Source organism: Taudactylus pleione, unplaced genomic scaffold, assembly GCF_031769625.1.
Source record: "Taudactylus pleione unplaced genomic scaffold, aTauple2 ptg000250l, whole genome shotgun sequence".
NCBI lineage: Eukaryota > Metazoa > Chordata > Amphibia > Anura > Myobatrachidae > Taudactylus > Taudactylus pleione.
In genome coordinates this window covers 6,218,838-6,246,372 of record NW_028284652.1, presented here as the reverse complement: position 1 = coordinate 6,246,372, position 27,535 = coordinate 6,218,838, and the positions used below count along the sequence as shown (strand labels likewise).

At 46.2% G+C, this 27,535-nt stretch overlaps 1 protein-coding gene across 3 annotated transcripts; it reads left to right on the top strand.

The window, feature by feature from the left end:
- Positions 1-27,242, top strand: ZFTA (zinc finger translocation associated). Of its 3 annotated transcripts, none has more exons than XM_088480046.1 (6): positions 1-464; positions 2,073-2,528; positions 9,872-11,428; positions 11,651-12,199; positions 22,865-23,287; positions 24,266-27,242. In XM_088480046.1, the coding sequence occupies exons 1-6, from the start codon at positions 299-301 to the stop codon at positions 24,700-24,702; spliced, it is 3,588 nt and encodes a 1,195-aa protein (XP_088336172.1). In that variant the 5' UTR covers positions 1-298; the 3' UTR covers positions 24,703-27,242. The 3 variants fall into 3 exon arrangements, with proteins under 3 accessions (XP_088336172.1, XP_088336171.1, XP_088336173.1); XM_088480045.1 differs by having other exon boundaries at positions 11,648-12,199; positions 24,266-27,241; XM_088480047.1 differs by lacking the exon at positions 2,073-2,528 and having other exon boundaries at positions 3-464; positions 11,648-12,199; positions 24,266-27,240.
- The last annotated feature ends 293 nt before the right edge of the window (positions 27,243-27,535 follow it).

Here is a 27,535-nt window from a genome sequence, read left to right as displayed (position 1 = left end):
GTCCCGTGCGGCGCCATAACCACCCCACATGACGCCATGCCGATGCCCCTCCCCGTTGGTGACAGCGCCCGTCTCCCGCAGACCCCTGTACCCCTGTGTAGCCCAGCGCCCGCCCAATGCCGCCGCTCTCACCTCCCCTCAGTCCTGTGCGGCGCTAGCTGCTAGTGGCTGGCCGCGCCCTTTCCGTGGCGTCACGCAGAGGCCCCGCCCTCCTGTGCGGTGCTGCTGCTGAGCGGCGTGTACTTCGGGCCCTCCGAGTCACCGCTGTCGCCGTCTGCGCTCCGACCGAAGAGCCGGGATGGAAAAGCTAGAGGCAGGAACCATGCAGTGTGCGAAGCTGAAGGAAGAGGAACGGGAACTGACGGAAGGGCCCCAGGCGAGCCCACCCGGAGAATCAACACCGAGGAGCGGCAGGCAAGAACAGGATAGTCCGGTGATGCTGTGTAAGGACGAGGCCGCAGGGGGTGAGTGGCGGAGCCTAATAGGAATGGGTGACACCTGGTGGTGGGGAGCGGTAACTGCAAGTCAGTGGTGCTGGCGGCCATGTGAGATCAGAGTCAGACTGGGGACGAGCGGAGAGCAGAGCGGCTGTAGCTGGTAATTGTGTTACGGCTCTGCTGCTTATTACACATCAACCTGTAGCACTCCATCTGTAGAACTATAAGTCTCCGCGTGCATTGTCTTTCAGTCGATGCATGATAACTTTGTTTACCTTTGGTTATAGTCACTCATATATATATATTTACCATTTGGTTGTTGTTGTTTTTTTTCTAGTTTATATAATATATATATTTATCATATTTATATAATACACATACACACACATAATGAAATAAATATATATATATATATATATATATATATATATTTATTCTAAACAATGCATATAACACAATTGATAGCCTTGGCTGTCTTCTTTTCCTTTGTACCATGAAAGCTGCGCTGCAGTATAGAATAAGGGCTATGATATGTGTATGACTGTATAGACAACCTACCAAAAGGGTTTAGTTTCATACCAAAATGTAAAATGGCGATGTTATTAATATCAAAGCAACCATTGCCATTTTAAATGTCAGGCTTAAACATGCTAGGAAGTAGCTTGGCTTAGTAAATTTAAAGTCTGTTCATGTTTATTTTAATTTTCTATACGTGTACAGGAAAGTATAAACATAATTTTGCACAGAGAAACTTGTCTCCATATTAAGAATTTACTACAACTTCATGGTAATAAATTACCGCCCGTATTGTCAGGCATTTTGGCGTAGTCCACAAAATGTCAGACTTCACTGTGCATAAGTGACTTGATACACTTTAATATAAGTTGGTGCCATAGTGCCCGCTTGGCAGAAGTGAAGTACAAATAACAGTCTCCGATTCCAATGAAAAGTGGTGAAATTATTATGTAAGGTAGTTGATCACTTGTGTCACTTTAACCCAACAAGCAATACATTTTGTACAAGGCATCTCTGACCTGGAAATAGCATCTGTTCAGTAAAAAAAAAAAAGATCTGTAGTAATTAATTCCTTGTTTTTAAAATCCATATTAGTTCAGTAATAGAGCATTACTTGAATGTGTGCAACACATGCATTATTCAGACAGGATGATGCAATTATTTTCTAAGGACTATGTCTGAGACAGACACTAACTGAATAAATGCTTCTTCCTTAAGGGGCCTATCCATTTGCCGACTTTCTGCACGATGCGACCAAAACCAGGAGGTTTTGGTCGGAACGTGCAGAAAGTCTGCTACTGGATAACCGGCAAGGACCAGCGATGCGCGTGCACGCTGGGTACTTGAGGTCCCCGACTATCTATTGAACATGCCCGTCAACCTGACGACGATCGTCAGGTTTGGCATGGTAATAGGGAGGTTGGGCTCCTGCACTGAAGACTTTCATTGAACGTCTTTCAGTGCGGTGCCCGCACCTCAGCCACATGAAAAGTCTGAATGCTGGACGTTCAGACTTTCATGTCGTCATATGGATAGGCCCTTTTATACATAGCTTTGTGGAGAGATTATCTTCTGTATGTCTCTGAAAATGTAACCACTTGCTCTCTTACTTTTTTATAGATGCAAGCTCAATAAGTACCATCTATCCAGACACGTTGGATTCGTATCCTGGTGGGCTTTTCCCAGGTTCTGCCTCCTTTACTTGGAGTTCCCCAGATAGTAGTGGAGAAAGCCGTATCCACGCAGGAGGAACAGTGCAAGAGGCCTGTGAGGAACGTGCTTCCCGGCCGGGAAATAGCCGCATTCCTGGAAAAGACCACCGGCGTTACTACCACAATCACTGGAGACTTGAGTATTTGATGGACTTCAATGCTCACTCTCACAGCATGATTTGTATGGTGTGCGGCAGTTCTTTGGCCACTTTAAAGCTCAGCACCATCAAAAGACACGTTCGTCAGAAACACCCCTATTCTCTTAATTGGACTCCCTGCGAGAAGGAGGTCATTATTGGTAGCTGGGATGCGCACCTTTGTGTGGATGCTCAGACACTTGCAGGAAGTGAAGAGCAGGGGGCAGGTAATTCCAGAAAACAATGGAAAATGACACTATCTATAGTTTGAGCTACAACTGAAGAGGTTGTTCACTTAAACACACAGAACAGGATAGCATTCAAGGTGCACTGATCAATTACACAAAGTATCAGTGAGTAAATATAACTTTTGTATTGATCACACTCAATTTTCAGAACCAATGTTTTAAAGATCAAATAGAATGTATACAAGGTGAAAAAGAATAGAACTGATAAAAGGTAATGGGGTCTAAACTCTGAGGGGGCAATTCAATTAAATGCATTGCGATGGGGACAATTGACTAGCTTCGGGCACTCAATCCCGGTGCTGTTCAACATCGCATTTAATTGACTTGGCTCCTGAATGTCATACAATGAATGTCTTTTGTGCTCATCCACAGTAATTACTGTTTTATTATCCACAATAACATCACATGAGGGAGATAAAATAGTTATGTTTACTAGGTGATGTATTGTATCATTCCTATTTAAAAATACTTGATAGAATTTATTGTCCACTCAGTGTATTGTGAATAGTAATATGAAAACTAATTATCAACTAGTAAGTCTGATTTGGGTCACCCAGTAACTGAAGATCGAGTTTATTACATGTATGAGGGTCTATTCACTGCCTTTATAGTTGATATGACTGACCATTGATTAAGGGCTGCATCAGCTCACCACCTTATGTCAGATAGGATGTTCAGATAATTATAAGGACCCAAATCATACCCTTTAATATAAGGATTTCTTGACCCAAGTAAATAAATAATTGTTGCAGAGATTGACAATGCTATGTAGGACTATGAAAGGCCAAGGATTAGTTTATTTGGACCTATACATGGGCCCTCCAGGTACAATATTAATATGCTAGTGAGTCACAAACAAAGTCAGTTAATCAGGACCATAAAATCCGCCTCTATTGAATGACCACTCAAAAATACACTGTAACTATATATAAACGGGGTGCCCAAGACATAATCTGTTAATAGTGAGTTTGTATCATATAACACATAGTTATCGTGTGTTGTTCAAAATGTGCACTTCTCGGTAATATATGTAAACAGTCCACCAATATAATTATGTATTATAATCTCTACCAAATATGTATTATTAAGTGCCAGAGGTATGGCTGTGGAGTAATACGTATAGTGTTCATTCTTGCACCCTGCACGGAATCGGTATGAAATACCGCCGGCCGCATGGCCAGCGGTTCGATTCCCGGCAGCGGCAGGCCGACAGATGCAGAGTTCCCGGCAGACGAAGCCCGACAGCGCTGGAAATCCTGATCGTCCCTAAGGTAAGTATAAACTAACCTAACCCTCCTTAGGGGTGCCTAACCCCCCCCCTCTTAAGTGCCTAACCCTAAACCCCCCCCCCCTTCGATCGCGATGCCGGGCACCTGTCATCCTGCGTCGGGAAAATGACAGGCTTTTAGATATAGACGCCTGTAATTTAACCCACGCCTGGATAAAGTAGTCGGGAAGTCGGCTGTCGATATTAAGGCAGCCGGTTTCCCGATTGCATCCCCCCTGCACCTGTCACAACCTGTGCAGTTCCTCTTTCCTGCCTGGGGTGTCGCGCTTTGCTCTGGTACTTCTAGAACACTCGGCTGATGCAACAAACTTTTGAGAGACAGACCAGAGTGAGGTAGAAGCACCAAAGCAGAGAGTGACACCTTATGTAGGAAATAGGAACTGCAGGGGTTGTGACAGGTGCAGGGTGCTAGAATGAACACTAAATACAATTTACTCCAATGACCTATGTGTGTCTGTCAGGGCAAATAGAAAATGCTCATATGTTATCTTGTTACAGGCTTGTGTAAGACTGAGGCGTGTGTAGCAGCATAGTTGATTATACAGCAGCATGGTGGATAATCTTGTACTCAATGTTGTATTCAATATTATAATGTTATAATGGGTAGGCCCATAACCTTGGCCATGATTATGCTAAAAACCTCTATTGATTGCAAAATTTTATTGCATTTATATATATTATTAATAATTTGTAGTTGTGCACCTGAGATTTGTCTGTTTCTGTGCCTGCAATTAGTCTCATCAGGTAGCACCTCCCATTATATATATATATAGTCAGGTTGTGCAGTCCAGAAATCTTTCCCATATGCTCCATTTAATGTGCTTTATTGAACTTCTGAGGGAAAGGAGACGCCCTCATTCTGGACTAGCACCCTACCTTATTGGTTTAAAAGCATGGAGTATGGTAATGTATTAGGCACAATTCTAGGTAAGTCGTAAAAGTTATATACTGTAGTGCAACTTTGGTTCATTTTTGGGGCGTGGGTCCCCCTGGATTGCGTTGGCTGATTTGTCTCAGGGCACCGCATTATAACACATTTTCCTTTATAACACATTTCAGTTTTTTATTTTCATTCTTTATATGCAGCTGCTCCTAACTATCTCTTTACACTGCACTTTTCTTACTATGGTGGTGCCCTGGGGCGGCTTGGCTGGGGCAGTTTTTGGGGGGTCCTGCGCTCTGGATTTGAACCCTAGTATGTTAGGTACCTACCGGAAAGAGGTTACCTGGATATGGTGGGTAGGCCCATAACCTTGGCCATGATTATGCTAAAAACCTCTATTGATTGTAAAATTTTATTGCATTTATATATATATATATATATATATATATATATATTATTAATAATTTGGAATTGTGCACCTGAGATTTGTCTGTTTCTGTGCATTTAATATTACATGCAAACTTATATTATAGACCTAATTGCTGCACGATTAATACGCCCCGACGCACATTTACATGATTAAGGCTTTAGCAAAACAGACTGTGGTCTGTTTCAAGGTCTATTAAAACTGATTGTTCTTTTTTAGCACCTATCCCAACCTATGCAGCTCTACTCTTCTGCCTGGGGTGTTTCTCTCTGCTTTGGTGGTTCTAACACTCTCAGCTGATGCAACAAATGGACCAGAGTGTGCTAGAAACACCAGAGCAGAGAGCGACACCCCCGGCAGGAGAGAGGAACTGCACGGACTGTGACAGGTGGCAGGGTGCTAGATTGAACACTAAAAACCAAATGTACTAGTTGCTCTCTTAATCATAATACAATTCTCCTGTTTTAAAATATTCAAATGTGATTTATAACTAACTGCTTAAGAGTTAAATAACAGCTGGTTTAAGCAGTGGCCTGCACAGGAGAACTGCTGTGATTAGTGTGAAGCAGCTGCATGTATAACGTATGTTGAGCCGTTTGTGATTATTAACGGCTTCGATACTTTGTGTCCTCATTGAATTTTACAATTAAATGCAATATGTATAACTATCCATCATTCCGTGTTAACTACTCTTCCTATCCATACATGGTACTTCAGTTTATCAAATGGTTATATGTGACTGCTGGCAAGTATGACATCAGCTCGCACTAGCAGTGATTTAACATAGGAGGACTATAGTAGTTATTGTGCACCAATTAGGTCTAGAATATAAGTTTGCATGTAATATTAATTATAATGTTGAGAACAATGTTATCCACAACGCTGCTTTATATTCGACTACAGTGTTCTCCCCAGAAATTTTTTCCAGCCGGGTGGGGGCCTTCGCAATTATGCGCGCGCCGGGAAAAGGGGTAACTCCCTTACCAATCCAGCCTGACAGGTCTCAGGCTGCTCCCCCACTGCCTCTGTCAAAAGTGCCCATTATGCAGTGCCCCCTGTATTTGTGCCCTTTATACAGTGCCCCCTGTAGTTTTCCCCTTTATGCATTGCCCCCTGTAGTTTAGCTTTGCCCTTATGGAGTGCCCCCAGGCTGAAGTAGTGTCCCTCTGTAGTGCCCCCAGACTGGTCCCTTATGTTGTGCCCCCTGGCTTAAATAGTGCCCCCAGACTGGCCCATTATGTAGTACCCTCAGGCTGAAATAGTGTCCCTTATGCAGTGCCCCCAGGCTGGTCCCTTATGCAGTGCCCCAGTCTTAAATAGTGCCCCTGAGGCAGTGCCTCCAGACCCTTCCTGGCCCTGGTCCCAGCCCAGAACTTACTTTTACTTGCTGACCACTCCCAATCCTGTTGCTTTGCGCTGACTTGAACTAGATCCAGCAGGCGCGCGGGGCAGGATCCTCACGTCATGACGTCACCCGCACAGTGCATCACTGGGAAGGCTTGCTTCTTTAGCCTCAGGTCACTTCAGAGACCAGCGTTCCACAGCAGGGGTCGGCGGGGGAAAGTGCCGGGCGGCAGGTTGTTTCTGGGGAGAACACTGGACTATGCTGCTGCACCCCCTCCATTTTGTAAAAGCTTGTAACAAGATAACATATGAGCATTTTCTATCTGCCCTGGTAGACATATATAAGTCATTGGAGTATATTGTAAATGTATTACTGCTCAGACAAACCTCTGACACCTACTAATAAATCTTTGTAGCATTCCCGATAGGCTGTTTTAGTGGGGCGCCACACCCCTTGCCTGATTTCTAAAGGGCAGAATGCGCCCTGCTAAAACAACATGCTGGGTGGGAAAAATTGCTTTGCAACGTTCACCGCACAGAGATGGGAGAGCTTGGGGGCAGCCGTAAGTGCTGGGCACATCCCCAAGAATAATGAAAAGGGGGCCTTTAAAACACATCCCCTTTTCTCGTGGCCATTCCCTTTTTTCGGGTGCGTGCTAGATTGCCCTTTTTACCATCTGGCGTCCTGCTCCGTACCGGACCTAGAAAGAACACTTATATTTGGTAGAGATTATAATACTTAATTATATCGGCAGACGGTTTCCATGTATTACTGAGAAGTGCGCGTTTTGAACTACACATGATAACTATTTATATGTTATGTGATACAAGCTCACTGTTAACAGATTATGTGATGGGCACCCCATTTATATATAGTTACAATGTATGATTTGTGAGTGGTCATTCAACAGGGGCTTTGGTCCTAATTAACTGGCTCTATATGTGACTCACTATCATATTAATATTGTATCTGGAGGCAACATATATAAGTCCAGATAAATCCTTGCACTTTTCATAGCCCTAAATACCATTGTCAATATCTGCAACAATTATTTACTTGTTAAAATGGATGATATGAACGATAACGATCATCTCGTGCATTTTTCAGTGTCCAACGACCTGCGATGCGTGGGCAGCTATGGATGATATAGTCCATCGACCGTGCATGCAGGCCAAACTGGTCGATATCGACCAGGTTACTACAGGGACCCGCGAACATTGATCGCGGGTCGTTCTAGTCGTTGGTGAGTTGATAGCGTGCTGGATGATCAATATCGATCATCCAGCACACCCGGGAAATCGTACAACGATATCGTCGTAGATCATCCCGTGTGTACGCACCATAAGGGTCTGAATTGGGTCCTCATAATTATCTGAACATCCTAGCTGACACAAGGTGGTGGGCTGATTTAGCCCTTAATCAATGGTCAGCTGTATAAAGGCAGTGAATAGACCCTTGTACAAGGAATAAACTATATATTCAGTTACTGGGTGACCCAACTCAGACATACTAGTTAAGGGCTTGACACATTTTCTAGGAGCCAGGATGAAATTGTAGGAGCCAGACCACCGCCTCCACCCAAAAATTACAGGAGTGAGTAAGGAGCACAGCTCTGTGTGTTATGCAACCTTTATCCACACTATACTAGTCCACAAAATGGTCACAGTTGAATGGATACAGTAAAATGGAGGCGCCCTCACTGCTCTGCATAGCTCCCCTGCTTCACCCTCCAGTAATAACGGACCACATTTCACATAAAACAATGGTGGCAGAAAGTACAACAAAACCCCCCTCCCGTTATGGTCACACCACTATCCCTCTGAAGCCACTCCGCAATCCCTGACCATGCATAGACTCTACTACCGGAGAGCTCTATGCAGCCGGAGATAGGAGACAGTAGACAGCCGGGACGTACAGGAGGATCAGCGTAGACTGGGACAGACAACAGGGATCAGAGTAGGCCAGGATGGAGAGGAGTCGTCAGCGCAGGCCGGGACGGACACAGGCACAACAGTCACAGCAGGCGACACTCAGCACATGCAATCCTGTACATGATATGAACACCGCAATACTGTAGCCATGGCGACCTGGCCCCTGGGATTTGTCGAGCCCTGTACTAGTTGATCATTAGGAGTTCTCATATTACTAATCACAATACACTGAGTGGACAATAATTCTAATATTTAATATAAACATGTTTATAAATAGGATTGTAACAATACATCACCTAATAAATAATAATTAGTTATTTTTTATTTGTCTCCCTCGTAATTTTATTGTGGGTATTTCTAACTATAAAGCAGTACTGTGGATGAGCACAACACATTTATTGTATGACATTCGGACTTTAGACCCGGTTACATTTTTATTCACCCCTGTTCTATTCTTTTTCACTATGTAAAATTGTATTTTGCTTTTTAAAACATTGGTTCTGGAAACTTTAATGTGATCAATTAAAAAGTTATATTTTTATTTATTCATCGTTACGTTATGTAATTGTTCAGTGCACCTTGAATACTACCCTTTTCTGTGTATATCTTCGTAGTTGGTAGCACCCCTCCATAATGGCAGCCACATTTTATATAGATAATATCGATAGAACCTGTACGATTACTGAGGTTATTCACTCAGGTTCTGATAGATCCTTTTGTCAAAAAGAATATACCTGGACACAGAAACACAATGGCAATTAATACAGAATGGAGCAAGCAAGGGAAAACAGTTAATACATTTTTTTTAAATTCATGTCTGAGGTCTAAATTCACCTGGTTGTAGTGGAGTCCTGATGTTGACTCCTGGTTCTCTCTGTATAATTGGTTCATTATGCAAAGAGACTACTTTTATAGATGCTTATTTTATTATTTACTATTATTTAGAGGATCACATGTAGGAGTAGCCTTGTGACTTAACTCTTTTATAATGACCATTACAGAACTGAGCCTGAACCAAAAGTTGCCAAAAGGATAAATGAAAAGGGGCAGACCAGATGGGCCAAGTGGTTCTTATCTGCCGTCGAATTCTATGTTTCTATGAACCAGCATCCTCCTATGTCTAAGCAGGCCCGCAGAAAAGGAACCAGTAACCAAATTCAGCGCTCCAAATGACTTTATACCTTTTGACATTATTTTAAAATACTTTTTGCTGTTCATTTCCATTTTATTGATATTGTTGTCTACACTCCAGGGATATTTTGTTGTCATTATGGCAAAAACCTTTACTTGGTTTATGGACTAAATGTCTAACTACAACCTTAAGATTATTCATGATTTTCACTCTGTTTATCTACCCTGCCTTGTCACTTTCCCACTGTTAGCTGTTTCCCTGTTTTGCATAAAATTTTCTTAAGTCGTTATCTTAGTATTTTCCTCTCTTTTTACAGAGGGTTTCAAAAACAGAACTGGTCCTAAAAAGAAAAGGCGTCGTCTCCCTCCAGTTGCCAAAGGAACATGGCGTCATGTCTTTGGTCCTGAGCGACCACAGCCTTCATATCCTGACAAAGACCAACTTGAACAGTACATGAATGAGTCTATTCAGCAATGGTTGCGACTAGAGTTTTTGATGGCTTATGATTGTCAAGCTAACAAGCTCCACTGCATGATGTGTACAACAGCTTTACCAAGTCTCAGTCTAAATGATATCAAGCATCACATCTTGGACACCCATCCCACATCTCTGCAATTCAGCCCTACTCAGAAAAGTGTGATACTAGAGGCCTGGATTACTCGAAAGGAGACACCAGAAGAAGAGTTGGAGCTGGAAGAAGAAATGGATGATGATGATGAGGAGGAAGAGGATCTAATGAATGAAGATGGTCAGATAGACAAAACAATATTAAAATCAAGATTGGAAAAGACTGTATTTAAGGGGAAAAAGTTGGAGTTCAAGGAAGATGATGAGGAGTTCAAGCATATGGTGGAGGAGAATCTCCAGTCTAGCGAGGCAGAAATGGTGGAAGAAGAGGTAAAACTAAAGCCCAGAGATGGACTGCTGCAGGACAAAGAGATACAGATGAATAGAGAGGCACAGCTGACTGAGAAAGAAGGTCAGAAAGATAGTAATAATCAGCTGCTAGAGGAGGAAAACTTGCAAGCTAGAGAGGAGCGAGTGTTGGAAGAAGAGAAACTGAAAGCTAGAGAGTTGGAACTGCTGGAAGAGCAACGTAAAGCTAGGGAGGCACAGCTGCTGGAAGAGCAACAGAAAGCTAGGGAAGCACAGCTGCTGGAGGAGCAACAGAAAGCGAAGGAGGCAGAGCTGCTGGAAGAACAACAGAAAGCTGCTAGGGAGGCACTGTTGCTGGAGGAGCAACGGAAAGCTAGGGAGGAGCAACTTCTTGAGGAGCAACGGAAAGCTAGGGAGGCTCAACTTTTGGAGGAACAACAGAAATCTAGAGAGTCACAACTTTTAGCGGACCAGCGGAAAGCTAAGGAGGCAGCTCTGCTAGAGGAAGAGCAACGGAAAGCTAGAGAGGCAGAGTTGGAGGAGAAACAGCAGAGAGCCAGAGAGCTTCTGGAGGAAGAGAAAAAGAAAGCAAGAGACGCGCAGTTGCTAGAGGAAGAGAAAAGGAAAACAAGGGAGGCACAGCTGCTACAGGAAGTAAATGTTATGGAGGCTAATAGACTTAAACAAGAAGAGGAAAAGGTGAAAGAGGTCCAAAGTTTATTAAAGCAACAGCAGAATGTTGAAGGAGAAATTATTGTGAAGATAGAGGAGATTGACGAACAGAATGCTGAACAAATCCAAAGGCACAAAGAGGACACGCAGCCTACAATGGAGACTTTGCTTGAGAAGAAGCAGAGGGAGTTGGAGGGACAGAATCATCAGAAAGTGCTTGATGAAGGGAAATCTCAGACTATTGAGCCACAAAAGCATATTATAAAGGTGCATCAAGTACAGCAGACTCCAACTGTCCTGGGACTTGGACTTCCTATGTTAAAAGGTGAGTGATTCAATAGAAAAAAATTGTACTTGTAAAGGGAAGGCAGACTCCAACCCTAAATTCATATTATGAACAATAAGATAACCTGCAGTTTACAATCTGTATAACAGAAAGGCTAAGTTATGTAGAAAAAAATGTAGGTTAAAATAAGAAATACATATATTGAAAAAAAATTCTATTTTACAAATGTAAAAAATAACTCTTTATCTTCCTTTTCAGTAGAAACTCCAAGACCCATCATTATAACACGGGTCTCTGTCGTCCCAGAGCGTACGCTTGTCCAGACACCAAAACCCTCCACTTCCACGTCCAACGCTGACATCTCAAAAACCTGGCGGGTTATTGCTCCCAAGGTCTCGCTGGCAGAACCTAAAATACAAAAACCACCACCCTCTGCTGCTAATGCTGATCCTTCCCAATGGCCTCCTGGGGTTGACCCAATGATATGGGAAGTGAGTCTGTGGCGTGGAAACAACAACATTTCCCTTAATCGTAGCCAGCACATCTCTTACCAAATGCGTTGGCGCTCAGAATACCTGATGGACTTCAATGGATTGCGAGGCAGTGTGGTTTGCATGTACTGTTGCTCCACTTTAACAGTTCTTAAAGAGAGCAGCATCAAAAGACACATCATACAAAAGCACCCACATACAGCCAACTTCAGCGGCGAGGAAAAGAAAACAGTCATCCTTGATTGGGAGACAAAGTTGTCTGAAATAAAGAAGATGGTGGCAAAGCAAAACAGCGAAGGCGTTGTTATAGGAGTAGGAGGTAAGGATTGCATGACAAGAATATCTTTATGCAGAAATTAATATAGTGCAAAATGATTTATGATTCGTATTACATGCATGTATTGTATAGCAGGGAGAGCTTTGAGTAGAATCAAGCAGCACATAGAAAGGCAGTGTGATCTATTCAAGGGCCTGATTCAGAGAGACACAGGGCCTGATTCAGAGCCGGACGCTCTGACCAGAGCGCTCGCTCTGAATCAGGGCCCTCCTACTTAAAAATGGAGTGGCCTCTTGGACGCTTGCATAGCTGTGGGTGACCACCCACAGCTTATGCAAGCGTCCATGATGATGACCATCGGGCTTGCGACGAGACCCTGCGGTAGGGTCTCGGTGGCCGCAAGCCCTGGAGTGATTTTGGCTCTATCAGAGCCAAAATCACTCCCACTGACATCACTAGTGATGTCAGCGGGGCCGGACCCAGACGGTAGGCGTTCCCATGGGAACGCCTCCGTCTGGCAGCCACGCCCCAGGCACGCCCACCAAAGGGGGCGTGCTGTCACTCACCATCGACAGCACGCCCCCTTTGGTGCGAGACCCGGAGCGACAGCATGGCTGTTGCTATCCGGGTCTCGCGCATGCGCGCAACGGAGCTCCCTCCGTCATGCGCATGCGCATTTGGGTACCATCGACCTGCTTGCGAGCGTCCTGCGCTCGCGAGCGGGTCTGAATGAGACCCACAGTGCTGATATTTACATAGTTGAGCGATGTTTTGCTACTGCGCATGCGCAAACCAAATGTGAGCAATGCCGTTCGCAATTGCGTATGGAATCGCTAACACTTGAGAGAGGGTTTGCGATCCCAGGAGATTTCATGGTGGAGACTGGGAGGTGACCTAAATTGTTCACAAAAGGGCTTGCAATGGGAATCAGTAATCACGCTTAGCTACAAAAATTGAGAGTCCCAAGGACCCCTCACTTTAAAAAAAATGCGGTCCTACTCCACTGTTTGTGGGTCCCATTACATATTCTACTTTTGAGCTCCCCATATAGCATAAGACCACCCCACATGCCCTACACATACACCATGTGAAGTCACACTCAAATTTTACAGTACGGAATGCTTATAATTGCTTGTACATTGCTTTGATCTCATGTAGCCAACAGGTGCAGTGCTGGGGGCAGGTAGCAGTTGGGGTAGAGGGGATTAAATGAAAGAAGCAGTGGGGGTGGAGCTGGGCCTAGAGGGGGGGGGGTAAGGGCAGGCAGTGCTGGGGGTAAGGAGTGGGTAAGTACAGACAGCAGTTGGGACAGTGCTCGGAGCAGGTATCAGTTGGGGTAGAGGGGGGGGGAAGGGAAGCAGCAGTTGGGGTAGAGATGGGGGTTAAGGCAGGGAGCAGTTGGTGCAGGGAGGGGGTACAGGGGTGTAAGGGTAGATAGCAGCTGGGACAGTACTGGGGAGCAAGGAGGGGGTTAGAGGCAAGCAGTGCTGGGGATTGGGTGGGGATAAGGGTAGATAGCAGCTGGAGCAGTACTTTGTGGCAAGGAGGGTGTTAGGGGCGGGTAGCAGTTGGGGTAGAGGGGTTAATTGCAAGAAGCAGTTGGGGTGGAGCTGGGGCTAGAGGGGGGTAAGGGCAGGCAGTGCTGGGGGTAGGGAGTGGGTAAGTGCAGACAGCAGTTGGGACAGTGCTAAGAGCAGGTAACAGTTGGGGTAGTAGAGGGTAAGGGCAGGCAGCAGTTGGGGTAGAGATGGGGGTTGAGGCAAGGAGCAGTTAGTGCAGGGAAGGGGGTATAGGGGTGTAAGGGCATGTGGAAGTTGGGATAGGAAAGGGCGATAAGTGGGGAAGTAGCTATGATGTCTCAATACCGACATCTGAATCCTGGCAAGGCACTTAAGATAGGCGTCGAAATACAGACACCTATCTTAATCCCGATGCTAGAACGCCGAGGACGCCAGGCCGAACGAGGCAAGTCCGGGGAGCCCTTAGCATTAGCCGCTGGGGGGAGGGTGAGGTTCAGGGAGTCTAGCGGGCTTAGGTTTGGGGAGGGAAAGAATAGGGTTAGGCACCCCTAGAGGGGAGGGCTATGGTTAGGCACCCCCCCTGGGAGGTTTAATTTTATGGTGCGGAATGGGGGTTTAGCGGTAGGCACCCAGGGGAAGGTTATGGTTAGGCACCACTAAGAGAGGGTTAGGTGGGGGAGAGAGGTAGGGATAGGGACTTCACACCCATTTCGGTACTTGTAGGTAGCAGTTGGGACAGTACTGGGGGGCAAAGAGGAAGTTAGGGGCAGACAGTGCTGGGGGTAGGGAGGGGATAAGGGTAGAGAGCTGGAGCAGTACTGTGGGGCAAGGAGGGGGTTAGGGGCAGGCAGTGCTGGTGGTAGGGCAGGGATAAGGGTAGATAGCAGCTGGAGCAGTACTGGGGGGCAAGGAGGGGGTTTGGGCATGCAGTGCTGGTGATAGGGTGGGGATAAGGGTAGATAGCTGGGGCAGTACTATAGGGTAAGGAGGGGGTTAGGGGCAAGCATGTGCTGGGGGTAGGAAGGAGGTAAGGTGCTGAATGATTATGAACACTAAATGACAGTCCTGTGGGACTACCCTCTGGACCCCCTGCATGCCTGCCACCTTAATTGCAATGTTAACCTTCGTGACACCCCCCCCAGCCCCCACCCTGTTTGCATTATTAGCTGAACCCGCACAAAACACCTTCCCTCCCGCCCACCACCCGTTTATTAAACACTTACTTTACTCCAGGTCAGAGAATGCAGGAATGTGCACAGTCTTCTTCTACACAGCTCCTCATACTGCCGCCTGTATTATGCCAGAGCCGCCCTCATTCCGGGTGACGGGTCTGCCAGCCTTCTATGCTGCCAGGGTGCTTGGGTCAACTTTCGTGCGGGACCACCTGTCCAGGGTGCGGGGCTGCCTTCCGCGCACTTTTCTGAAGCCGCCTGGTTCCTGTAGCGATATGTTCTGGCTGGGTCCTGTAGCTGCTACATTTTGGAAGAACGCCAAAGTGCTGGCTCCTCCTCCATTTTAATAGTCCTCCCTGCCAATCCCTCCATTTTTGGGTAAAATACGCGCTATTTTGCGATCACTGGGGAATGTCCAAATGAAGGGGCATCCCTTGATATCCCCTACTCAAGAATCTCTTGTCACACTCTACCAACACGTTTCAAGGGCAGAAGACTCTCCTCCTCAAGGCAGTGTGTCTGACTACCATCCTATAATCTCCATAAAGATCAGTACTTTCTGACTGTTTTCTCACAATCACTGCATCTTTATGTATTACCGTAATAATTGTATTTTTATAATGGATCTCAGTGCCTCTTTACCCTATGTTTTTAATCTCCCTACGAGATTTCATCAGGGTTTGTCTCAATGCTCAGTACATTATTGACCGAAAATGATATAATCACCAATGATTGTCCACAGATTGGAGTGTTTTTCAATGTAAGAACAGTAGAAAGAATTCCCACCTCTGTATAGGTGTGATTGCAGGGAGCACAGTTGCCGGTTGCAACCGTGGCAGAGTAGGAGTGCACTCACCCGCGGCACGCAATCCTTGGCACTCCAGTCTCTTCAGAGACCGTTTGCGCCCGGGGACTAAGTGCGCCCTTGCCCTTCTAGAGGGTGCCAGACGTCCTGGATGGCGGACGCCATTTTGCCAAGTTTTGTAGGGGCGGCCCTATTGTGGGTCGAGCCACAGGCAGCCTGCGGTGAGGCATTTCAAATGCTTTCTCCCCACAAGGGAGGGGTGGTGGGGGGACGTGGGAGCACTTGAGGGAAGGAGAGGTAGCGCTCAGATCGGGGAAGCAGAGCCTGTCACCTTTGGACACCCCGCCCCCCCCCCCCCCCCCACCTGCTTGGTTCAGCCCAACTGACTGCGCAGGACGCTGGAAGAGAGAGAACTCAGCTATCCCACAGCATCTGCCTCTGTGGGCTCAGAGTTTATCCAGGCTGTGTTTCCTTCAGCTCCTCTGTAGCAGCTAGCCTGTCCAGTAAGACTAAGTATCCAATATTTTATTATTGCCTCAGTGTTTGGTGTGCAGTTCTCAGTGACCTGTTTTAGTGTTACTGTCGCCTGCGTCCATTGTAATCAGCGGGACCGCATGGCGACAATGACGTACACACTGAAGTATGTCAAGGCAAAGAGCGCTACTATGGCATTGTTTTTTACGTGTGCCCAGTGTCATGTGAAATTACCACGTGGACAGTTGGACTCCGGGGCGCTGTGCGCAGAATTTCATGCAGGGCCTAGTTGAGCACCTGCGTCTGTCTCTCTCCGACTTGGTGAAGCTTATGGCGCTTCAGCTGGAGGAACAAGCTCGAGCGGCTGCTGCACCCGTTTCTGCCATACAGGGTACTGGGTCACCAGCTGCGGCCGATGCGGTCCCCCAGCCTACATTGGCTTCGTACCATAGAGAGTACAGCGCCGGGATTTGAGAAAGAAGGTTTCCTCTTATCTAGAAAGTTTCTTTGAGCATCCTAAGCTGCGTGGGGCGCATTAGTGTCTTCCTTCTTCCAGAGATCCGTTTTCGGATTCTGAGGAGGAGGAGGGTGAACTTCCGGATGAGGAGGTTCTGCTGGAGGGGAAGGATCTGGAGCCCTCTTTGGTCAAGGTGTTGAAGATCTCATTACTGCGATACAGCAGTTTCTGGACTGCCTGGATTTGGATGCACAAGCGGTGGAATCGTTCAAGCGTAGGCGCAAGAGGATTCTTTCCCTGCTTCCTCTGTTCTTGTCGAGGAGGTGTGGAAAGCCCCAGATAAGTTATCCGTTCCTCGCAAGTTTCCGCCCCTTTACCCTCCAGACCGTGTCACCAAGTGGGAGCAACCTCCCCAAAGTTGATGCGGCAGTAGCACGTTTAGCTAAACACACTACTCTCCTGGTACAGGGTTCGGCGTCCTATAAGTATCCGCTGGATAAGAAGTTAGAAGGTTGCCTTAAGTCCATTTTTATTAACTCCAGGTTGGTTATTCGCCCTTGCTGACTTAAGCGTGGGTGGCTCCGGGCCATGGACCGACAAACTCGTTTACTGGACTTGGCAGAAAGGCTTCGCGTGGCTGCTGAATGTGTGTGAGCGTTCAGGTGCCTCCAAGGTTTTGACTATGGCCATCTCGGCCCGGAGAGCTCTCTGACTCCGTGCCTGGGACGCGCACGCCGAATCCAAATGTTCTTTGGAATCTCTTTCCTTTGCCGGGGTTCTTTTTGGCATTATTGGCATACCATTATTGCCCAAGCCACCGAGGGAAAACCACTTTCCTGCCTGTGGCTGCCCTAAAACAGCGGTTACCATGTCTTTGAGCTTTTCACTCCCCTTTTCGAGGGGGAGCGTTTACTAAGTCAGTCTGCCGAAGGGAGTTTTTTCCCCGGCAGGGGTTCGGCTCCTTAGGGCAGGTTTTCTGGTGCCTACAGGCGCTCTGGAGCCAAGGCTCCAGAGAAGCCTAGCGAGTTCTCTGCCCACCCAGTTTGGTCAATGGCCGATACCTGGGTGCGCGGGTGTTGTTTCCCGAGGTTATTTAATTGACCTCAGGGGCCCGCATCAACGTTTTTTGTAACTGCTCTTCCCCGGTACGAGGAGAAAAGGTGGCCTTGGACCAGGCTATCGGTTCTCTGCTTTCGTTGGTGGTTATTGTTCTGGTTCCGGCATCTTAATGGAAACAGGGATTCTACTCCAACCTCTTTCTTGTTCGGAAGCCAAACGCCACCTATCGCCCGATTTCGAATCTACCGGTTTTGAACACCAGACTTTGGGTGGACCGTTACCGCATGGAATCTCTCCGATCAGCGATCCAAGGCATGGAAGCCAACACATATTTTGCCTAGCTCGACGTTAGGGACGCGTACCTACACGTTCATATTGGGCGGATCATCACTCTCTCCTCTGGTTCACTGTTGGCTTGTCTCACTACCAGTTCCAGGCTCTGCCATTCAGCTTGTGATGTGATGTCGAGTCTCGGTCCTTGGTCACCATCGGAGGTTGTCCTACCGATCAAGGGACCTGATTCATCACGGATCTCAATTACAACAGCGTACGCAGTTTGGCTGGTGGTGCATACTGCGCATGCGCCGCAGTGCGCAGGCCAGGATTGCGATAGCACTGCAATCACTCTGACAGAAATACATTGCATAGTGAGTGTCGGGACATCAGCATTTGGGGGTGGTTACGAGGAAGTGGTAGGAGAAACGCAGGTGTGCCTGTCCGTGTGAGTTTCCTGGGCATGCATAAATTATCCACTGCAACGGCATATGCAGTTTGAGTACTCACTGCGTGCGATGAGATTTGCAATTTCTGAGACAGATCAGACCTGCTGTAATTCTGCGTGAGGGGTCGATGTTAGATGTTTACGCAAGACTGCGAGGTCTTATGGATGTGAGAAAGCGGTAGTGGGCATCTCTATGCTGGCTGAGCAGTTGCAAACATTTGCATATTTTCGCAGCTGCGATCGCATAAAGGCGGCACCAGGACGGCGGGAGTAATGGTGGATGCATCCCGCATTCTATCCTTGAAGGAATCCTTTTTTCTACGGCACTCTTAGCGGTGTATCTTCCATCTTGGAAAATTGGGAAGCAGACTTCCTCAGCAGAACCACCTTCCTGCTAGAGGAGTGGTCTCTCCATCCGGAGGTCTTCCAGCAGTTGGTCCGGAAGTGGAGTCTTCCGGAGGTGGACCTGATGGCGTCTCATACAACTGCAAGTTTCCCTGATTTTTGTGCAAAGTCCAAGGACCCACTGACCTTTGCAGTGGATGCCATGACCGTTCCATGGAGCTTTCGTCTGGCATACACCCTCCTCCCACCCCCCCCACCCCTATTCCAGTGTTACTTCAGGTACCCTGGCGGATCAAAGAGCACCAGGCAACGGTGATGCTTGTAGCTCCCAACTGGCGGCACAGGTCGTGGTACGCTGCCGTCCTTGCACTAATGGTAGGTCCTGGCTGGCAGTTTTCGATTTGGACAGATCTGCTTCTGCAGGGTCCGTTTCTGCATGAGGACCTTTCTCAATTGGCTTTTGAGGCCGGGTTCTTGAAGGCTAAGCGGTTCTCCCCTTCCATTGTCCGTACTATGTTGCGGGCCTGGAAACTGGTTTTGTCGCACAACTACCACAGGGTCTGGAAGACCTACATCTTGTGGTGTTAATGACGCAAGGTTCACACCTCAAAGTTTCAGCTTCCTAGCCCTTCTCAGGGAGGTTTACGACTTCGCTCCTTGAAAGTACAATTTTTTGCTCTGTCCATTTATTTTCAGCGGCGTCTCGCCCTTCTGCCAGAAGTTTGGACCTTTTTACAAGGGGTGTTGTTCAACCACCGTTTCAGCAGCCGGTAGCTCCATGGGACCTTAACTTGGGCCTCCAAGCTCTTAAGCAGACCACCTTTGGATTCCATGGACATTAAGTATGTCACTTGGAAATTGATTTTCCTTATGGCTGTTGCCTCAACTCGGCGGGTTTCCGAGTTGGGCGCTTTGGGCCTGATTCAGAGCCGCTCGCTCTGATTCAGGGCGGCCGCTTTGTTTTACAAAACCTGGCCTCCTGGCTGCTCGCTAAGCTGTGAGTGACCACCCACAGCTTTAGCGAGCTGCCAGGTGATGGTCACGACCATCGGGCTTGCGACAAGACCCTTGTGGTAGGGTATCGTCTGCCGGAAACCCCATAGAGCCACAAGCTCACCACTCGTGATGTCAGTAGGGCTGCCCACAAACGGCAGGCGTTCCTTCAGGAACGCCTCCGTTTGTCTAGCCACCCCCCACCCCGCCTACAAAACGGGGCGAGCTGATGATCAACATCGACAGCCGCCCCCTTTGTAGCGAGCCCCGGAGCGAGTGAATTTCTCACTCGCTCTGGGGCTTGCGCACGCGCAGTGCGCACTGCCCGGCCATCAACCCGCTTGCGAACGCTATGCCCTTGCGAGCAGGTCTGAATCGTGCCCTTTGTCTTGCAAGCCGCCGTTCCTCATATTCTATGATGATTGGGCCTTGAACCAGGAAATTGTCTTTCCTGATGTTTGCCCATCAGCGTCTTCCCGGGACAATCTGGCTCTGTTGGACGTTGTCCTGGCCCTGAGGTTCTACTAGGACAGAACTTCTGCCCTCCGTCGTACAGATTCCCTACTGGTTCTTTACAACGCTCAGAAGTGTGGCTGGCCGGCTACGAAGCAGACCATTGCACGTTGGATCCAATCCATCATCTTTCGGGCCTATTCTGATGCGGGTCGACCGGCACCTGCTAGGGAGTCTGCTCATTCTACTCGGGCACTGTGTTCCCTCCCTCGAGCTCAGTGCTGTGTTTTTTTTGACCGGTTGGTCCCTACGGTTCTGTTTTTTTTCTGTTTCAATGTGTTATTGCTTCTCCTTACTGGGCACTTTTGAAGTTGCACTGGCATACTGGAGTTGCAGAGGGGAGGAGCTTAGGGTTTAAGCTACAGGTTGAGTTTAGTTAAGTGCCTAAAGCTGCGTTCACATTTACAACCCATGGTTCAGTGTTCCCCAGCATCAATCAGAGAAAAGGATTCAATGATAAGTACCCAAAAATCCACTTTCTCTCCTGTCCTGTTTCAGCGGACAGGTAAATTCTCAAGTTGTAGTTTTAATACTCTAGGATCCATATCTGCTTAGTGGGTGATGTTATAGGTCTCCTCTGCAAATGTAGATATTGTCTTCTCCAGGTCGGAGGTGTTCTGGCTGTTCAGATTCTGACCACAGATCTGCTATCTTGCCATATCTGCAGGCTGTGTATGTTGGTATCCAGGTTAGGTGAAACACATAGTCTCTGCTCTGTTGTCATATGACCCCTCATCAATCATTATTATTTGTGGTGGCTGCCTGCAGCTATGGCCATAAGAGTCTTCTTTCTTCACTTGGATGTGGACCATCACGACCATGACTGCTGGGATGCGCAGCACCTTTGCCTGTGGACACATGGGCCTAGTAGTTTCCTGGAGCTCGATACGGTGCTACCAGCTACTTCCAACTTACTTGCGAACGTTGCCACTGCTTGGCATACACTGCTCATATTGGAGCCTCTGTACTGGTCCAGTTATTTTGATGGGTGAAACTATTATCTCAAGAGACTTCTGAGCCAGCATGCAGTTTCCCCCTCGGTGGGTCTCCTATCCAATGGTTTTAGGCATGATGGGATATGTAGGATATCCTTTAGGGTGGACCACACGTTGGTCCTGTTTGGAGAAATCACCCAGAATTCACAGGCCTTCCTCATGCAAGCCATGGCGTTTCTGTGTAGTTCTGAATGAGATTTCTTTTTTTTTCTCCATTTTTCTCACTTTTCTTGGGTGTGTAGGAATGCCAAGGAGTTTTTCCACTACTTCTGGTTGCACCGGATTTTCCGATTAGAACATTATCGGCAGTTATTCTATACTGATGAGAATACGGGGCGACTGCCTTTCCTCTTACCCTTTTTTTGACACTGTAGATTCTGCCATTCTTGTCATTTGCCTTGCGAGCATAAGTTCTACACTTGGCTAGTGCGTCCTTTGTTAGTTGCTTTTCCTATATAGGAAGTTGCTCTTGGTGGGCCTTCCTTGCAGGTCACTATGTCTGGATGTTCTTGAGACCCAGGTTGTCCTGGTGTTTTGTTCCTGTATGGTTGTTTCCAGGTTCCAGATGGCCGGGGATCTATTTTCTCTTTACTGAGGCTGACTTCGTCTCAAGACATGGCGTTTTTCTCTTCTTCCTTGATGTGCTGTGGATCCTGTATGTCATGTATTGGCTCTTTTATGAAATGTCTTGTGCTTTCAGGTGCACATACAAGAGAATGATTAATCATTTAGCTGTAGGTGACTTATTTTAGTTGAGACTACTGTTGCCAAAGCATGAGTTCAGAGGTTGCTCCTATGCCTGCTCAGTTTGCGATCATGTTCGGTAAGTGCTCCCTGGTAGGCTTCATACGGTGTAATGATCACCTGACGGCCCTGGTTTTTCTGTTCATTTTTCCCGAGCTTTGCTGATCTAATGTATCTCATGACTCCCGGTTGACAGTCACATTGGTGCGGGTGCGCAGTTTTGCCTGAGCATACACTCCCCTAGGGGAAGCTTTAAAACACCTCCAAGGTATTTCAGAGTCCCTAAATAGGATGAATGAGAAAACTGGATTTTTGGTAATAGTCATTAAATCTATATATCTGCATTCAGCTGGGGGACACCGTGTTCCCACCTCTTTTTTCACATTAGTTCTCCCTCTGTTTATTGGAGTAAGTTTTCTCAATTGAGTGCTTTATTTGGAGCTCTACTGTGGGCTTGGTTAGAAAGACGTATAGGGGGAGGAGACAGTCGTAAACGAGTTTTGTTTGCAGAAGTGCCTACCTCTACACCCCAAGGTATGTCGGTGTCCCCCAGATGGATTCAGAGACAGCGATTTAATGGTAAACGCCAAAAATCTTCTTTTCCCATACTGTGTTGAATTATAATGACCTCTGCTATGTGAGATTTAGGGCATAAAAATATTAATGTTTTATAAATTAAGTTTCTTTCCTTTTATTTTTTTTTACTAACCCATTCTAATTCTATTGGGCTAATTGCTAATATTGCAAAATGTGCACTACACCCATATCAAACCAATTAACCACTAGACAGATAAAAGTGAATTGCAGATTAGTTATTCAGTCCAAACTTTAACACTTAATGCAATGTTGATATAGGATCCCTTAAGCTTCATCAAAATTCTCAACTCTCTCTCTGTTTTTCTCATTTAGAGCAGGGAATGAACGTGATAAAATTACCGAACTGTGACCCTGTAGAAGAAGAGGAGGAAGAGTGCAGCTGGGCTGGAGTGCTGCCTGAAGGCAAAGGTGCTTCTTGGGAATTTGCTTTTGGAAGAGTGCAGGGCAAGGCAAAGGACCCCCGTAAGTACCAGCATGACCGTTGGAAGCTAGAGTATCTAATGGACTACACCCCAGCAAAGGATGGATTGATCTGTATGGTATGTGGAGTGACTCTTATGAATCCAAAAATTAGCACCGTGAAGATGCACATCCAACAGAAACATCCAGATACAACGTACCTGAGTGACCAAGAGAAAGCTGTGGTTATGGAGGAGTGGGAGCAGAAAATTGCTGCTGGCAAGAAAGGAGCCGGCTGCCTAGGTGATGAGGATGAATTCTGCATAGAAATTAATGGTAAGGAGGTTGTGTGTGGGGGGAACTATACTTAAATTAACCACATTCCCCACATATAGTGATGCAGCACAAAGCCCCCCTGTCATAGAATGTTAGATATGCATTAAGAACCACTTCTTAAGTGGCCAGGCAGCTGGTAAGAAACCGGTGACTTCCCATCAGCATATGAGGTTGGGGTTTACTCCGCTGTAAGAATAGGATAGTTGTCTCAGAACTCCGGGAACCTCTCCTAGGCTGGAGAGTTATGTTGCAGTCTTCTACCATGTTGTGCGTGGAAGGCAAAATGGCTGGAGCATCCTTCAGCAGATCTCCGCCCCACTTAGCAGATAGGTCAACTCAACCTAAAACTGCTTCTTAAGCTAGTTATAAGCAGGTAAAAATTATGCCTTGCCATCCTTTGGTACTGTTTTGGTAACCATGGCTCAGTACAGTATTTCCATTTATTTCATTTTGTTATTTATTGAGGGTTTGTATTTAGAAGAATACATTTCTCTTTTGGATTGTTCTAACCTCAGTAAGCAGTCGCCAGTCAGCCTGTCTGCAGCATTGTCTTTAGGTTGGTTTTACAGGTATCTTTTGAGTCTCTTTAGTCAGTGCTTCCCTCTCTCCTATTGGAATGTAGCAATAACGCCCTCTTATGTCGCTCCCCATTTATATTTTTCATAATCGGTGGTCTCGCAGATTCGGTTACACATGAGCAGCTTTGCGTGATGTGCGGTGCATGTGTAACTGCAATTATGGTGGCTCATTTCTTCTTGCACCTCCGTGTGCTGCGAGCAGAAATGAGGGAGACACACATCCCGTGAGGCTGTTCTGGCGGCAACATATCCCCCTAAATTTGCAGTTAAGAAACATCTCTTAAAGGGTTGTCCCATTACCTCATTATTTTCCTGAAGCAGAACTACTTGTGAGCTGACACAGGGACTGGCTAAAATTGTAAAGTTCTATAATTCTGATTTTCTTCTTTTCTCAATACAGAAGATTCAACCGCCTCTGAATCAAATGGATCTAGTGCTATAGGCTCCAGTCCACGTTCCGAAATCACTTTACCAACATCCTCCAAGACTCATAAATCTACCATGTCCCTACCCCCACCATGCAATAGTGCTAAGCGCAACTACCAGGTTCGCTGGCGCACAGAGTTCATGATGGACTATGACTGCCGCAGGCAGGGCCTCATCTGTATGGTGTGTGGTGGCACACTGGCCACCCTGAAAGTCAGCACTATCAAGCGCCACATAGTCCAAGTGCACCCGTATTCCGTAGACTTCACATCTGAGGAGCGACAGAGGATCTTGGAGGCCTACAGTGAAATGGCACTACATTACATCCACTCTGAGGAGTGTTTTAAAACACCGCCCAAGGAGGAAGCGAAAGGACGCAAGAGAAAGTCAGGTGCCATGGAGGACGCATGAGGACCTCAGAAACCATCCCTAAAATCTGCAATCTGGCCCAATGTCTTGCTCACTCTTTGCACATTGAGGCAGTGTGTCCCTTTTATCCTGTTTTTCCTCCCATTCCAGAGACTGGTAAAGGATCCACTCCCTCTTGTCAGGCAGACTTGCGTCCTATAGTTCTTCCCTCGCTAACAGAGTTACAGTGCATCCTTTAGTCGCATTCAGAAGTCTAAATATTTCCTACCACCCCCCTCTGCAATTAGGCTGTAATCATGCACCACTTACAACACTCATGTGGCTTTCCATCCAACAGCCACATCTACCAGACTGTGAGAATCCTGTTAGGAGAAATTTCTTTTGGAACAAAATTCATAGCGATGAACTTTTATTTTAGTATATTGTTATTTTAACCCATTATTTCAACCAAATGCGCGAATCTCAACAAATGTATTGATTCCCCCTCATCATAAATTTTTTTGTTTTGTTGCAAGAAATGATGATACAAGATTCTTAACCATTTTTTGAATTGATTGACCCTTAAATAACATAAGAGCAGTTTCTTATTTAACGTGACAAAATAATTTTTTTTAACTATTCTGTCAAAAGCAAACTATTTTGACTGTTGCTTTTTGAGAAATGTAAACATGAATTTTTTGGTTTTTGTTTTGCTGTAGTGAATGGTTACTGCAATTATACTATTAATGGTCTGCCAGTGCGCCATGGCTATTACGTGATATTGTGTGTGTGCGCTGCAGACATGGATTCCTCCACCTGGTGAGCCTAGCATAGAAGTTATACATGTCCATAGGCGTGCAGCATTGCTCCTATGGAGGATGGAGCTGTGGCCTGTAGCTGGTAGAAAGGGAGATGGGATCATTGTCAGTTGCACTATGCATCAAAATTAACTATATATAAATGATGGTGGAATAGACCTGGTAATGTCACAGATCATTAAATTATTATGGAAAGTAGTTGTCCAGCATAGGGCCAGCACAGCTGCTCCTTGTCCACCAGCTGCGGCCCAGAGCTGTACACCTGCCTCCATAGAAGCAGCACTCCACTGCAATGCGTCGTACAGGTAACCCTGAAGTGAGGGACTGGCATCCCTACGGCACACTCAATCCTCATAGAGAAGAGGTTCAGTAACCACTGGAGTGCTGTTTCGGCCCTTTTCCCTTAGAAGAGAGTTTGTGATGATCCTTGGCATAGCAGGTCTGTATTCTTTGCTCATTTGCCCCATTCAGGCTTTGAATTGCCAACTGAAACATGTTTGGTAGCTTATTTGGGGACCTGTTGTTCACTTTCATTTCTGATTATTTTATTTGGCTGATAAATATGGAAAGTATGTTCCAATAAAAAAAAAAGAAAAATGTGGTTCTGTGTGTTACAGATAATGCAGTGTTCCTTAGCAATATTGCTTGTTAAATAAACGTAACATCCATCTGTGAGGAATTATGAGGAGACTTCAGTAACTGACAAATTGCCTGGTAATTACATTCTTGATTAATTTTATGGGGACCCAGTGCACATAATGTACGTATGCATCCAGTACATTTCACATTAGATCAATACATTAACATTTCCCCCTCTTAATGAGTAATTAACTTTTTTCTCAAGTGCAGTTCACATTAATTTACTGGGTGAATGGGGACTGGCTCCGTGCAATATATTACCATGGGATGGTTCTGCTCTTGTTCATTACCCTGTTTATTGAGGTGTCTCAGTAGTGCGATCATGTTTCTCTATTTTACCTTTCAGTGGGTGGATAGTACAGCCCACATAATGTGTTTTGGAACAGCTACAGGTGAGTAAATAAATAACCCCTCTCTGCAGCAGTTCATACATTTTGTGAACTGATTTTTGGTCAGTAAATGGATTTCAAACATACTGATTCAATTAGCCGCGATAAAACAAAAACTTGAGAAGTTTTCGCACTATTCGCGTGTTTTGGTGAGATATTTTTGTGTTTTTTGTCTATGCGCACTCCTGTTCTGTGCCCTATCCTATTACAAAAAAACTCATACGTGCGAAAACTACGCATGGCGAAACCAGCGAAAAGTACAGCACATTTTGGGTGAAATCAGTTTGTACCCAATAAAAAGCCTAATTGACATAGGGAATCAATATAGAAGTGTATTAGTAGCCCTAATAAAAGTGTTTTGGGTTCTTAAATTGTGTCAAATGGCTGTTCTATACATATTTGCTTATGTGTTCAATTATAAAAAGCAATATTTTTTGGAGATAATAATTACTGTAGTTAAATTGGGGGTACATTAAAATGGGTGCTAGTATAATTTTGTCTCTATAAAGTGCAGTTTTAAAAAATGTTAAAAATAAACCTGCGGCAGCCACCTGCAATCCTAAAAACACCTATCCCACCTGTACAGCCTCCCAAAATACCTGACCCAGTACTATAAATCCATTTTCCACTACTTTTTAATTCTTCAGGGTCCATAGGGCTCCACAGGGAGACAATGGGGTGTAGGTGGGACTTGGAGGACCGGACACCAACAGCAAAGCTTTTCAATCCCAGGATGCTCCGGTCCTTCCCCCTATACCCCACCCACAGCCTGAGAGCAACTCTATTTCGTTTGTGTCCGGCAGGAGCTGGATCACAGTTTTAACGGGGCTACCATTAAGCAGCCCAAGCTTATTTTATGATGTAATATTAGTTGTAGTTATTCTACTAGTGAGCAGCAGCACGAGACAGTCCTGTGGATGTCTGCACTGCTGCTCCATCACCCCTCCTCGGCACCGTGACACCAGCCCTCGGCTAGGTACTCTCGGCGGGGCCCTGAGGCTCCCCAGACTGCACAGCTGTGGGTTATGTTATGTAGCGCTATAGCCTACC